Raw genomic sequence first — 12,561 nt, 5'->3', positions numbered from 1 at the left:
TACAATCCTTCCGGCCAGGCGTTTCCCCGTCAAACAAGGGCCGGAGTTCCTCCTCTCCACCCTCCCTGACTCTCTCTCCCTCTCCCTCCCTTTCTAGTCTGTAGAATTGCCGCCAGAAAGGTTCAAAAGGTGAATGCTTTGCTCAGCTCTTTCCTCTGTCATCCTCTCAAGTGGAATGTGGAGGAGGCGAGAGACAGCAGAGAGACTGGTGGGATTAAGAGAGAAGAGAGAGGGAGAGAGAGAGGTCCATAGATTTGCTCGCATTGAACTCTGGGAGAACTGTGCACTGCCTTTTGTGTATACTTCACCGGCTGTACCTACCCCCAACACACACACACAGATACTTTTCTCTCATTCTTACATCTGTAGCTACAGCCTGAAACATAAACTGTGATATAAGGAGCACGAACAGTAGGATAGTGAAACCTGTTTGAACAAATCCAGGCTTGTTGTGTGCATGAGGACAGCTTAGTCTCCTGTCTTATCTCATATACCAACACTGTTTGCAAAGCAGCTTGGCGCCTTCACTGTGATATGCTAAATAAATAGATAAAGGGGAAATAGGCAGATATACTTTGTAGGGGACAATAGAGATGAGGGGGGTTAAGGACAACGAAACGGGTGATTGTGTACATACGTAGGTGTCCGCACGCACAGTCAAGACTGGGTCATTGCTCTAGTGTTGAGATGTGTTGATGCTGTGTGTTGGATATCAGGCACACACACACACACACACACACACCTCAGTACATTTTGCGGTATTAAGATTGGTGTCAAACGTGACACTTTAATATGCAGTGTGGGCCACTCTCCAGCAGGAGCAGGGTTATATGGGCTCTTAGGGAGGAGGAGGGGGGGGGGAGGGCGGTGGGGGAAACAGAAGGAGAAATAGAATTAGCAAAGGAGAGAGAAACATTTTATTCTGGGAGGTAAAGAGAGACAGGAAAGGCCCTACATTGTAGACTATTCATCAGCGCTCCGTCTCTACTTCTCTCTCTCTCTCCCTCTCTCTCGGCCGTGTGCCATGTTGACATAGCTAAATTAAACAGCTTTTATTGGGCTCCGTTTCTTGCTTAGCTCACTTCTCAAAATGTCAAGATTTCCCTCATTTTTCACTGAGCTAGGGGCCCAAGAGACCAGCAGACGCTCACTTGTGGTTATGAGTGGATACACACATACCGTATAACACACGCATACACATTTCTGCAGACAGAAACATGAACTAATGTTCAAAACTGTACATACGGATCGTCTAACAACATGCGCCTTGCTTTTCACTCTACATGTACCGTAAATGCTCTGTGTGTTTGCACCCGTAGTTTGTGCCTCCTGTCATTCTTTCCATACATCCTGTTGATATTAAGGCTCTGTGAAACGTTAAATTGCCCCATAAAAGTTGAAGAGAGAGCTATTGAACGTGTATGTTAATTGCGCCGCTCCTGTTCGACTTGCTTAGCATCATCCCTGGGGGTTGATGTAGTCCGCGTCCATTTTGAACAGGTTCATTGAGATGTAGCATAAAGACGTTTTCATGCGGCCCTTAAATCATGCATATTTTACTGATTGGGGGCTATATGTTAGCCAAAAGCCTGTCATTCCAATGTTTGCGTGGGCTTTTCCACTTGGTCGTTGAGGTTTGGTGCCAGGGGTTTATAAGCCATTCTGCACTACAGGGGGGGTATTGAGAGTACACATATTGGCATTGGCATAGGTAGTCGGTAGCCTGAAATAGCATAGTATATGTCCTGTAAATGGTGTTTGAGCCTTGATACCTGATAGGAACTTTCCACAGTGTCTTGTTTTTTTAGCATAGCTAAATAGCATAGCTACATTTTTTATGCAAGTCGAGAATATATAGTAGGTTTAAGAACTTATTTAACATTTATAAAATATGTACATATATGACTCAGTACATTCCTGAGTCTCAAGAGTGAATGTCCTGTCCTGTTGCTGCCCTAACACTAAGAGGAAGACCTTTTTATGATCTTCATGTTGAAGACATGCCTGATTCATGCTAACTAAAACCAGTTAGCTTGTCATTATCATCAACAATTATCACAAGTGAAAAAAATAGTATAATATCGCTGCCTCATTGAGTTTTGTTAAAAAAAAAAAACTCACTTGGGGGAAAAAAAATCTAGTCAAATTTCCACATCAATGTACTTTAAAAACACTTTTACTAAATTCATTGGGGTATATTTCAAATCTCCTTGCACTGTGGGGCTTGAAAATGTATTTGATATGCTATCTCATTAATTTAGAATCAAAAAAACTCCTGTTTCTCTCTTCTCCCCCCTCCAGTGTTCAACAGCCACGGTAAAGCAGGGACAAGGGAGAGTCCGAGGCCCAAGGCTGGGACTCACGGCAGGGACGCGCCTGCCCCGCCACTGCCACCTCCTCCGCCTCCACCTCCGCCCCTCCTGAGGGAGCGCAGCGAGCGGGCAGAGGCACGGGAGCACGCTAGGGTGCAGCAGGCCATGGCCAGCGGTCGAGGCTCAGCCAACGGGCTGCCGCCGAGGAGAGCTGCCGAGGAGCTTCGCAAGCAGGTATGGCCGAGAGCGTCCAGCTATTACAACACAGTGGACTTTAGAAAAGATGACAGGGCTGTATATGTTAAATATCACATGGAAAGGACAGAGGGAGAGGATGAAAGCTTCCCCCCTGGTGAAGAGGAGAGCTTGGAAAATGTGAAGTATTCTCCTACAGAGTAATTTCTATGGCAGGTAAATGGTTTGCATTAGCTGTAGTGCAATTGGAGATACTCTGGAATATTCTGTATGAAGAGGCTCAAGGTGCAGCATGCTTGTTTGGCTGTTAAACCCATTTGAAATCCCCCTCTCTCTTGACTCTTTTCTGCATTTACCTATTTGCCACATCCTCTTTTTATCTTCCTCTTAGTGATTTCTCCTAACTACTCCTGCGCCTTACTTGTCTCCCTCCTGTACTTTGTTTTTATTGCTGGTTTCCCCTTCTCCCTTGCATTCTCAATTGTCTCCCTTTGAGTTTTTTTGCATTTCCCATCTCCTTATTTCCTCTCCTTTTCTCTCCTCTCCTCTCTTCTCCATCCATTGTGTCTGGTAGAGTAATGATTGTGTTTTGGCCTGCCGCAACTGCATCTATATTTAGTAGTGCTGGCTAGGGGCTGTGAAAGCCTGCCTCCCTCTCCATGGCACTTAGCAGGTTTCAAGGAACCTCACGAAGTGAAAGAGAAGGAGGAGAAGGGCTAGAGATTGCTTTAGTTAGGAGGCTACTGTTTTTATGATCACATTAGCTGATCAAAAGAAACATCTCGTTCTTCATCTTTCTTGTTCCCTTTTCCTTCTTTTCTTGTCTTCTTCTTCTCCATTACCTCTCTTGCCTTTCCCTTTCTGGTGAACGCCATTCCTCTATCTAGTGTTGTTGTTGTTGTTGTTGTTGTTGTAGTAATCGGCTGCTGCTGATGCAGACTCAGGCATGTGCTTCAGGTTTTTTAAAGTGGCTGGAATTGTCCAGCAAAACCAACAATGAATCTCAATGAGAGTGACTGCCTGCCAAGACAAACTTCAGCCTCACTTACTCACAAGTCTTTGTTCCATGGCTCTTCCTCTACTCTCTCTCTCTCTCTCTCTTTCAATTCACTGTTGGCACCCAGCATGATTCTTTTGATTCCTCTCATACTGTGTATTTTGTTTTTTCCCCCCCCTGTACTCTCATTCCACCTTTCTCTCTTTATATCCCCAGCTCTCTAAGTCGCTTTCACTCATTTTCTCTTCACGCTCCCACTTTCTATGTCTCCCTGCTCCTGTGTCAAACAGACGGATCTTGCCCTTGACAACATGGCTCCAATCATTTGGAAGGATTAGGGCTTTTTTTTTTTTTTTATTCCCTTCCTCACTCTCCCTCCAATTAGCATGAACAGTATGTGTGTTAACCATGTGTGTTCGGGACACACACACACACACACACTTATACACACTTATACACACGACCAACTGTGAAAATACAGGCTAAGCCATATAAAAGGTTAAGTGATTATGTAGTCGTAAAACGAACTCAGGGTTGTGTGTGTAAAACCGAAGGGTAAAGGCATTATCATAATTCAATTCACCGTGATTCAGTTCTCCTTAATTTAATAGCAGCTTGTATCAACAAAATACACGCACCGTAACGGGACCTTTTTATAAAACAATATGTTTCCATCCATTTTAATTAAATAACAAAAGCGGAGATGTCAGCAAAGCAGCTGTACACGGCAGCAAGCGCAGGTGGGGTGCGTAGGGCCAAACCATTTAGCCGACTCGGCATCATTTGAAAAAGGCTGCACTTTCTTGTTTAGTTGTTTGTCCTTTGTCCTCATCCATCCTCAATTAACCTCCCTCATGCTACTACAGCATGGAGAGAAAAAAAAAAAAAAAGCAGAATACCAATAAGAATTAAGCGCTCACTGAAGATTACATAATGTGTTTCCCTCTCTTCTTTTGTAATAGCGACTGTATGTAAATCTCTCCCTGTAAGTTTGTGGAAGGGCTTTCGCATCGTGTGTATTATTAGTGCCAGGCCATGGTGACCTTTCTCTAGCTGCTTAAAAGTCAACCTGCCCAGGGCCGCATTGCATCGCACCATAATAAGACAGCAGAGGGGGGAAAGAAGGCTTAAGCCGGATTTATGCCTCGCCAGTCGAGGTGTTCTGGCGGTCGCACCGTAAATGACTCTGGCATCGGAATTGATTTATAGTTCAGCATAAGATTTAACCCGTTGAGTGTCGTAGCATCAGCGTAACACTTGATGGATGTGTTATACGCTGTCGGGCTGTGTCATGCATGATAATACAGTATATACCCGCAGTAATTGTGTTTACAGTATTTCATTCTCCTGGAGATAGAGACAGTTATGGTGAGGAAATGGGTTTGCAAGATTTTTCTTTATTTGTTGTTTTTTTTTCCCTCTCACCTTGCTCCTTGTTTTCTTCACTGTCAGGAAGCTATTGCATCAGAAACACATTGGAGAAAACAGAGTAGCCAAAACTGAACAGTCACATTTCTCATGGCCCCCATGTGGTGTCTTTGTTGCTTTGATATGTTGTTGCATTTTGAAACAGGTGCACGTCAGCAGCACTAGCAGTACCTTAGGGGGAGCTAGAGCTTCCTCATCATCCCGACAAAGTCAAGTATAAATATGGCTGTGAGCATTTGTGATTAAGAATGTGTGTTTGTGTGTGTAAAAGTGTTTGAGGAACAGAATAATACATGCACATCCCCCTCTGCGGCTCGCTTCCCTCATTCAGCAGAGCTTTGCAAGGGTTAAACTTTCTCCTGTCTTCTTCTATCCTCTGGCTGGCCTTTTCTTGTGTCTGTCTTTCTCTCCCCCCCCCCCCCCTTTTCTTGTGTCTGTCTTTCTCTCCCCCCCCCCCCCCCCCCCCCCCTTCTTCTTCTTCTTCTTCTTCTTCTTCTCAGGGACGGCTCCTGCAGATGTTGCCTGTTAAAAATCTTCCTGCCAGGCCTCAGCTGGGCTATAGCAACACATGATGTCATCTAGACCCACCTCCATTTCCCTCCCTCCCTCCCTTCCCCTCCTTCCCCGGCTCATGTGCGACCGAAATCCACTCCAGTCTCCGACTGCTTGCCTGTGTGTGTGTGTGTGTGTGTGTGTGTGTGTGTGTTCTATTTTTTCCCTTTGGCTTCATTGTCTGTCTTGTTCTGTTCATCGTCCCTTTCATTTCTGTTTGAATTCACTTTGCCAGTGGAGCAGGAGAGAACTTCCATTTTCTTTCTTTCTTTCTTTCTTTCTGTCTTTCTTTTTCTTTATTTTTTCTGTCTTTCTTTCTTTCTTTCTTTCTTTCTTTCTTTCTTTCTTTTTCTTTTCTTCTCTCCTTCCCTCCCCAGCTCTTCCTCACCTGCCTCTTTCCTCTGCCTTCTATTTTCTCCTCACGTCATCAATCTCTTGCCATCCTCCTTTTCCACCAGACCAAATAATTAAAGAGAGAGAAGTAAGGCAGACTTGCGGAGCCCCCCATGAAGAGAACAGGTCCTCTGAGCCCTCCTGTGGCAGGAAGTGGTCATGACAGTGTGTCTCTTGGATTCAACGCTTTGTCAGCAAACTGTAGCTGACAGATATGGTAGCTGTCTGGACAACTGCTGCTTTAGCACTTACTATTTCAGTGCCAGTGTAACACTAAATAAACTTTCATAGTGGACTTTCCATTGAAATGGCTCATAAAACATTAGAAATAAGTCAGTTTGAATTTGTGAGATTATATGTCAGATTAGAAGGCAACATTAGGATTGGATTAGGCGACGCCTGCTGAGCCTTCATTTATCCACTTATACTGTTGCTGCATTCTCCTCTCCTCACTCCTTCTCAATGCCACGTCTTTTCTCCCTCTCTGCCTGTCACCCTGTGTTTTTCCATTGTGAGCAGGAGCGTGTGTGTGTGTGCGTGTGTGTCGGGGGAATGATTGACGGAGGTAGGGTTAGGTTTCAGTCCCCCCTTATCTTTTAATGGCCTGGTCTTTGTGTCGGCCCCCCGCCACCTGAGACGAACACAATACAATACATGCGCACGCGCACACACACATACACACACACACACACATATGCACACAAGTGTGACACGAGAGCCCTTCAAAGGCAAACCTGTCAATGGGCCGGCTGTCACCTCCCTCCTGTGGCGCCCCGGCTGTGATTGATAACTCCATCTCTCCCATCCTCCCTCCTTTCTTGCTTCTGTGTTTCACTTCCAGCTGGTCCAGGCAGAAAGACACAGATACTGTAGATATATGGCAGCAAAAAAATGATATTAGACTCAGATTTTAATCTGTTCTCTAATGATAATCAGGACTCTATGAAGTCTTATGTTTAAAAAAGGTATCTCCCCCTACTTTGCATGTATAATTTAGAAATTTTGCTTCTATTGAAAATATGTTATATAATAGATGTACTCAAACATAATAGGATGTTTACCAGTTATGTTAATACAACTAGAGCCACATGAACACCACCTTAACCCCAAATATCAGCAGCCAAGTATTGATCTTGAACTTTGCAAGATCTCCTAACTCTCTGTAGGGCCTTCTCACACTCACACACACACCAATGAGAGAGACAGAAGAAGGAAAAGGGAATGAGAAACTCCTGGCAGCATAGAAAGTGGGCCATGAAAACAACATGAGGACGAGGTGGGAGAGAAAGTGGATATTCTTAGAAATGCATACGGGGGAAATAAAAGAGTAGAAGAAAGGAAAAGCTGGGAGTGAAGTAATGGCAAGTAAAAGAGAATAAAAAGGGAGACTGAAAAAGACCAGGCCTGAAACAGAAAGACAGACAAAATGTAGTTTTACACAATGGATTTTAACATCTACTGGATCAGTGGTAAAGCTCTTTCCACCGAGGGAGAGGGTGACCATGTGTCTTCCCACAGCTGTAGCGAGTGAGCCAGCCATGGAAGCAGACAGCACTGTACTAAACCTCTGATCTACAGCTGGGGGCCTCAAAGACTAAACACACACATTTATGTGCACGTACACACTCACCCGCTTTTTTTTTATCTATCTCTCCCACATGCACACACATAAACACACACGCAGGACTTTTATTCATAGCACAAAAATTGAATTATAGTATTTAAGGAAACCCATAGCAAATAAAAGGCTGTTTTTATGTGCCTGGATGGGATTTTATTCCATCCCAGTGACCCCACCTCCTACCTCATACTGTCCAGCCATCTGCTAGTGGAAACCATGGGCCATCCATCCCTTCTTTCCTTGTCATTTCTAGCATATCTTTTTTTCTGCCACTTCTAAATTGTTTTTTATCTCGGGCTGTTGTGGTTTTGGTTTGAACATATCCTTTTCTAAATCTCAGCTTTTGTGTTGACAGCAGTTTGAGCTGCACTGCTGTGTTTGAAAATAATCTAGACAGTTGATTGGTCCTTTAATGAATAGCGTAGGTTTCCACAAATAGCTTTGGTCTGACCGGCCAAATGTTTTACCACAGAGCTAGCATCTGAATGTTTGGCTTCTTCATTGTGGAGTGTGGGTGCACCCGCGCATGTACAGTGTCTTGTTGTTTCTGAATATAGAATTTTATCTAAGTGGATACATTTTTGGAAACTTGTGCATTTTAGATGAATTTGCTGCAGTAATATTTTACTTCACATGTATCTCACCTTTCAGGACTCTTTCAGAGATTACTGCATATTCATTACATGATCGATTCAAAGCCTTGTAGTAAAATTCTTGATCCTCTTCCTAATATGTCTCCCATGCATTCTTTCTGTTGACCTCAGGTCTCTAAAGTGAACGGGCTGACGCGGGCGGGCTCGGCACAAGCCGTCAGTGGTGCCAAGAAGAGCCGCGACTTCCGATTGCCGTCCAAAACTGTGAAGAAGTACACAGCCACCGTGTCCAAGGGCCATGTCACCTACACCAAAGCCAAACAGAAAGAACTAGGCAAGAAAACCAAACTCAGCAGCAGCAACAAACACAACAGCGCCGCCTCGGCATCATCGTCAGCGAACAATCACAATCAGCACAGCCAGCCAGCAGCCAGCAATGGGCTGGCCAACTCAGGAAAAGCAGTGGCACCAGCCCACCACAGCAATGCAAAAACCCGCAAACAGGTGCTACTATCCAATGGCCTGCACAATGTTGGCGTCCGCCTCAATGGCAGGCTAAATGGGCAGCGGCACAACACCCTGGCCAAGGAGGACGGGCAGAGACAGTGCCAGCAGGGCCAGGGGGAGTGCCCAGGTCGAGAGGGACTGCGTAACTCCAAGCGGCGTCTGGAGGTGGTGCTCAATTCAGTGGGGACAGGGGCTGTTGAGCAAAAGGCCAAAACCCCCGGCACTGAGGCCAAGAAGGCCAAGCTTCAACCCACGCCTCTGGAGACGCGCAGCAGCAGCAAGAAGGTAGCCAATCAAGAAAAAGCTGCCACGCAAACTACCACCCCTACCACTCCAGTTTCTAATGGACATGTATCAGAAACACCCTCTTCTCCCACACAAACTCCACCCGCTACTCCACTTCCACCTCCTACTCCCCCACCTCAACAAACCCCGCCTTCTTCTATACCAGCAGCCAATGTGGAGCCGGTGAACCAGCGACCTAAGCGGGCATCGGCCGGCAAGCTGATGTTGATCCGACAAGCACAGCAGCAGCAGAGCAGGTCTCATAGTCGGAGCTCCTGCTCTTCCTCCCCTTCATCAGGCCAGAATCACCCACAGATCCCGAGTCGCGCAAGCACTACCTCAGACCCCCAACAAACCTCTGTCTCCTCCTCCACCACCACTTCCTCTCTGCTTACTTCCACCAACAGCCCCGGACAGCTCAAACCAGCAGCACTGCGGCCTGCTGACCGTGACAAGGAGTGGGAGCGTGAGAAAGAGATTGTGCGCCAGAAGGAGCGCGAGCAGGAGAAGGAGTGGGATTGGCAGCGGAGCAGGCCAGAGGGCTGGGCAGCGCTGGGTGAAGTCCCCGTCTTCCGGCCAACACCGCGGGAGTTCCAGGACCCCCTGGTGTACTTGGATGCGGTGAGGGAACAGGCCGAAGCGGCTGGCATGTGCCGCGTGGTGCCACCATCAGACTGGCGGCCGGAGTGCAAGCTGAGCGAGGAGATGCGTTTTGTTACACAGGCGCAGAGGGTCCACATGCTGGGACGGCGCTGGGGCCCCAATGTGCAGCGGCTGGCCTGCATCCGGAAGCACCTCAAATCTCAGGGCATTACCATGGATGAGCCACCTGTCATTGGTAAGTGAGCCAGACAGAAAGGCACACATATATGTGAATGCACACAAGGCTATTTAATCAGTAAAACTCCTTCCTGAATTAATTGAATTACCCAAGCAATTAGCAATAAGAACCCAGTCACACCATTTCAAAACGAGGCCTCTCAGTCTCTACATTTGTGGTTGTTTCTCTCTCACAGCTTTTGTTGAATGTAAACATAAGAAAGTCATAAAAGAGATATAGTACATCAAAAGAAAATCATGTACAATTACAGAAAACACGTGTCTACTTTCTCTTGACAAAAGCAGCCAGCAAGCAAGCAGCACAAATATTGCTATTTCCATTGGCATCAGTGGTGCTTTGAAAGCTTCAGTGGCATTCCACCTGATTTTATCTCCCCGTTTATGGATGACAATAACAATGTGGACCAACTCGGCAAGGGGCCTGATGGGCCACAAAAACAATATTTCCCCCAGATTGCCATGTCACCTTCCATTTCTCACTATGACATTAGCACTCTATGAGCCATTAAACAGCTGCAGCTCAGTCAGAAACTGTACGTGTATGTTCTCTTTATGTGAAAATGTATGCACCCAATGCATGCATAAGGATGTTTGTTTCATTTAGATGGTTTTCACTGGTTTATATTCAGCATGTGCTTGATTCTCCACCTTTTATGTGTTAGCTGTTTTTGTATACAGCTGTATTCAGATCAGCAGAGTGAGAATACAGTTGGTATGCGGCTGTTAGCCAGAGAGACCTGGCAGCCAGTGACCCACAGTGAAGTGGCTTTAGCCAGCCAGGATGTTCTTGTTCCAAATGACTTCCCTTACTGTGCCCAGCAGATCAGTTCTACATTAACAGTAATTTGTGTCCCTGTTTGGCAAAATGAGGGGCTCAGATGATTTTGAAAAGCGATAGCTCAATTGGCCGTTTCAAATCAAATGAACTGGGTTGGAGGAAATGGCATGTATAGCCAAAGGAGCAGATGCTCCGAGATGGAATCCTTCTTGATTTGACTTGATTTAATTTCGTTTGGACAAGTGAAAGCAGACTATTTCCCTGTTTACATGTAGCATTGTTGGGTGGGCCAAAATGTCTGTTATTGAAAACCTTTGATTGATTTTTAATAATCAATAGACCCTTTTCACAGCAGACATTTTGAACTGTCAGAGCAGGAAACCAGGAAACCGATACCAGAGCCCTGGAAGTGGATTGCAACCATTATTAATGTTAATTCCACCTGTGTTTTTCCTGCTTTGACAAGTCAAAATGTCTGCTGTGAAAAAGATCTATTGTACAAGTTTATACCACTGTGAGCCCACTCATCGTTCTCTATCTGAATTAACCTTCTTTCTTCTTCTGCTCCACACAGGTGGCTGTGAAGTGGACCTGGCACGTTTTTTCCAGCTCATCAATGACATGGGCGGCATGCAGCAGGTGATGGACCTGAAGAAGTGGACCAAGCTGGCCGACCTTCTGCGCATCCCCAAGTCAGCACAGGACCGGCTGGCCAAGCTGCAAGAGGCTTACCTCCAGTACGTGCTCTCCTATGACTCACTCAGCTCCGAGGAGCGCATCCGACTGCAGGCCGAGGTGCTGCAGGAGAAAAAGCAGTTGGAGTCGCGTCGGGGACCTCTGGAGGGTCTCTTGGACTCCTCAGCACCTACCGCGCTAGTGCTGCCACGCTATGAGCCCAAGAATGGGCTTGTAGGTGGGGTGGTAGGAGGGGCAACAGGGAACCACCGCACCAATGGAGTGTATCATCGTCTGAAGGAGTTGGAGGCTCAGGTCAAAGCGGGCCGGCGCCGGCTCTTCGCTCAGGAAAAACAAGGCAAAGAGGACAGGCAGCATGGGGAGGAGCAGGAGGAGGAGGAGAGGGGTATTCTCGGTGACCAGCACAAATGTATTTACAAGGTGAGGATGAAGAAGACATTTGCTGTTAATGGCACACATTTGAAGCATACAGACAAGAGGCACGTAAGTGTACCTTTTGTTTTTGTTCTTTTCTCTTTTTTTTTTCTAAAATAGGTTTTATAATCTTAAGTCATTAAATGCTGTACATTGACAACTGTTAACTCATATTGAATTTTGTTTTAGTGTCATTTCTATGACTATGAAGTTGAACATGAACTATCTTTGTACCAGCAGTAGCACTAAAGCATGGAAACTGATTGACTTTGTTTTAATGATCGAAGTCGCCACTAATTTTAATTATTGTTAGTGTTGTTTTCATTTTGATCAAAGAGAAATCTTATTATACAAAAACCCACACACAGAAATACACCAAGCCAAATGTCTGTCATTTAACTTAACTACAACACAGCAAATTATAATTCACAAGATCTGATCAACTATAATCAACTATGATAGTTGGTTTGGTTTAGTTTGACTTGATTTAGCTGTTTGTTTGTGTTTGTTAAAATGTTGTCATTGGCACAATTATGATATTGATGATATCCACATTGTCTTGTTTACATGGTAAATGCCAGCGTGATGTAGCAGTCTTCAAATGGCCCAGATGTCTGCCAGCTCTTTACTATCTGAACTAAAACTAATGTCGCACACACAGTCTACACTCTTCATAGTAACACCACTAAAGTTGGGAGTGTATCACTGTAGCACTTAAGTGACAAAATATGTGCCCTATCTTCAGAAAGAGCTAAGCTGTGCTAGAAAATTGTTGCACTGTGACTGTTTTTCTCTTAGCAAGAATGTTTCCGTGGTATTGACTGCAAAGATGTTAATCCCTATTGGAATTCTTATTTAGTGTTCTTGGTAACATTATCGTGCTGTTAACTCTCATAGTTTGTGGTGTAGAAAAGCAAACACAAGAGATTTTCACAACTGTTTACATGGAG

The 12,561-nt window shown here is 45.3% G+C and overlaps 1 protein-coding gene across 5 annotated transcripts in view; it reads left to right on the top strand.

Moving 5' to 3' along the window:
* jarid2b (jumonji, AT rich interactive domain 2b) overlaps window positions 1-12,561 on the top strand; it is a 107,007-nt gene that overhangs the window by 86,850 nt on the left and 7,596 nt on the right. For 4 of the 5 annotated variants that reach the window (XM_044335142.1, XM_044335146.1, XM_044335144.1 and 1 more), the window contains 3 exons: window positions 2,302-2,546; window positions 8,263-9,721; window positions 11,076-11,680. In XM_044335142.1, coding sequence (XP_044191077.1) covers window positions 2,302-2,546; window positions 8,263-9,721; window positions 11,076-11,680 — 2,309 coding nt within the window. The remainder of the gene's footprint in view (window positions 1-2,301; window positions 2,547-8,262; window positions 9,722-11,075; window positions 11,681-12,561) is intronic. The other variant, XM_044335143.1, reaches the window with a different exon arrangement.

The sequence above is a fragment of the Thunnus albacares genome, chromosome 19 (genome assembly GCF_914725855.1).
Source record: "Thunnus albacares chromosome 19, fThuAlb1.1, whole genome shotgun sequence".
In the NCBI taxonomy this organism is placed as follows: domain Eukaryota; kingdom Metazoa; phylum Chordata; class Actinopteri; order Scombriformes; family Scombridae; genus Thunnus; species Thunnus albacares.
Note: the sequence above shows the minus strand (reverse complement) of the source record. Positions and strands in the feature narration are given on the sequence as shown.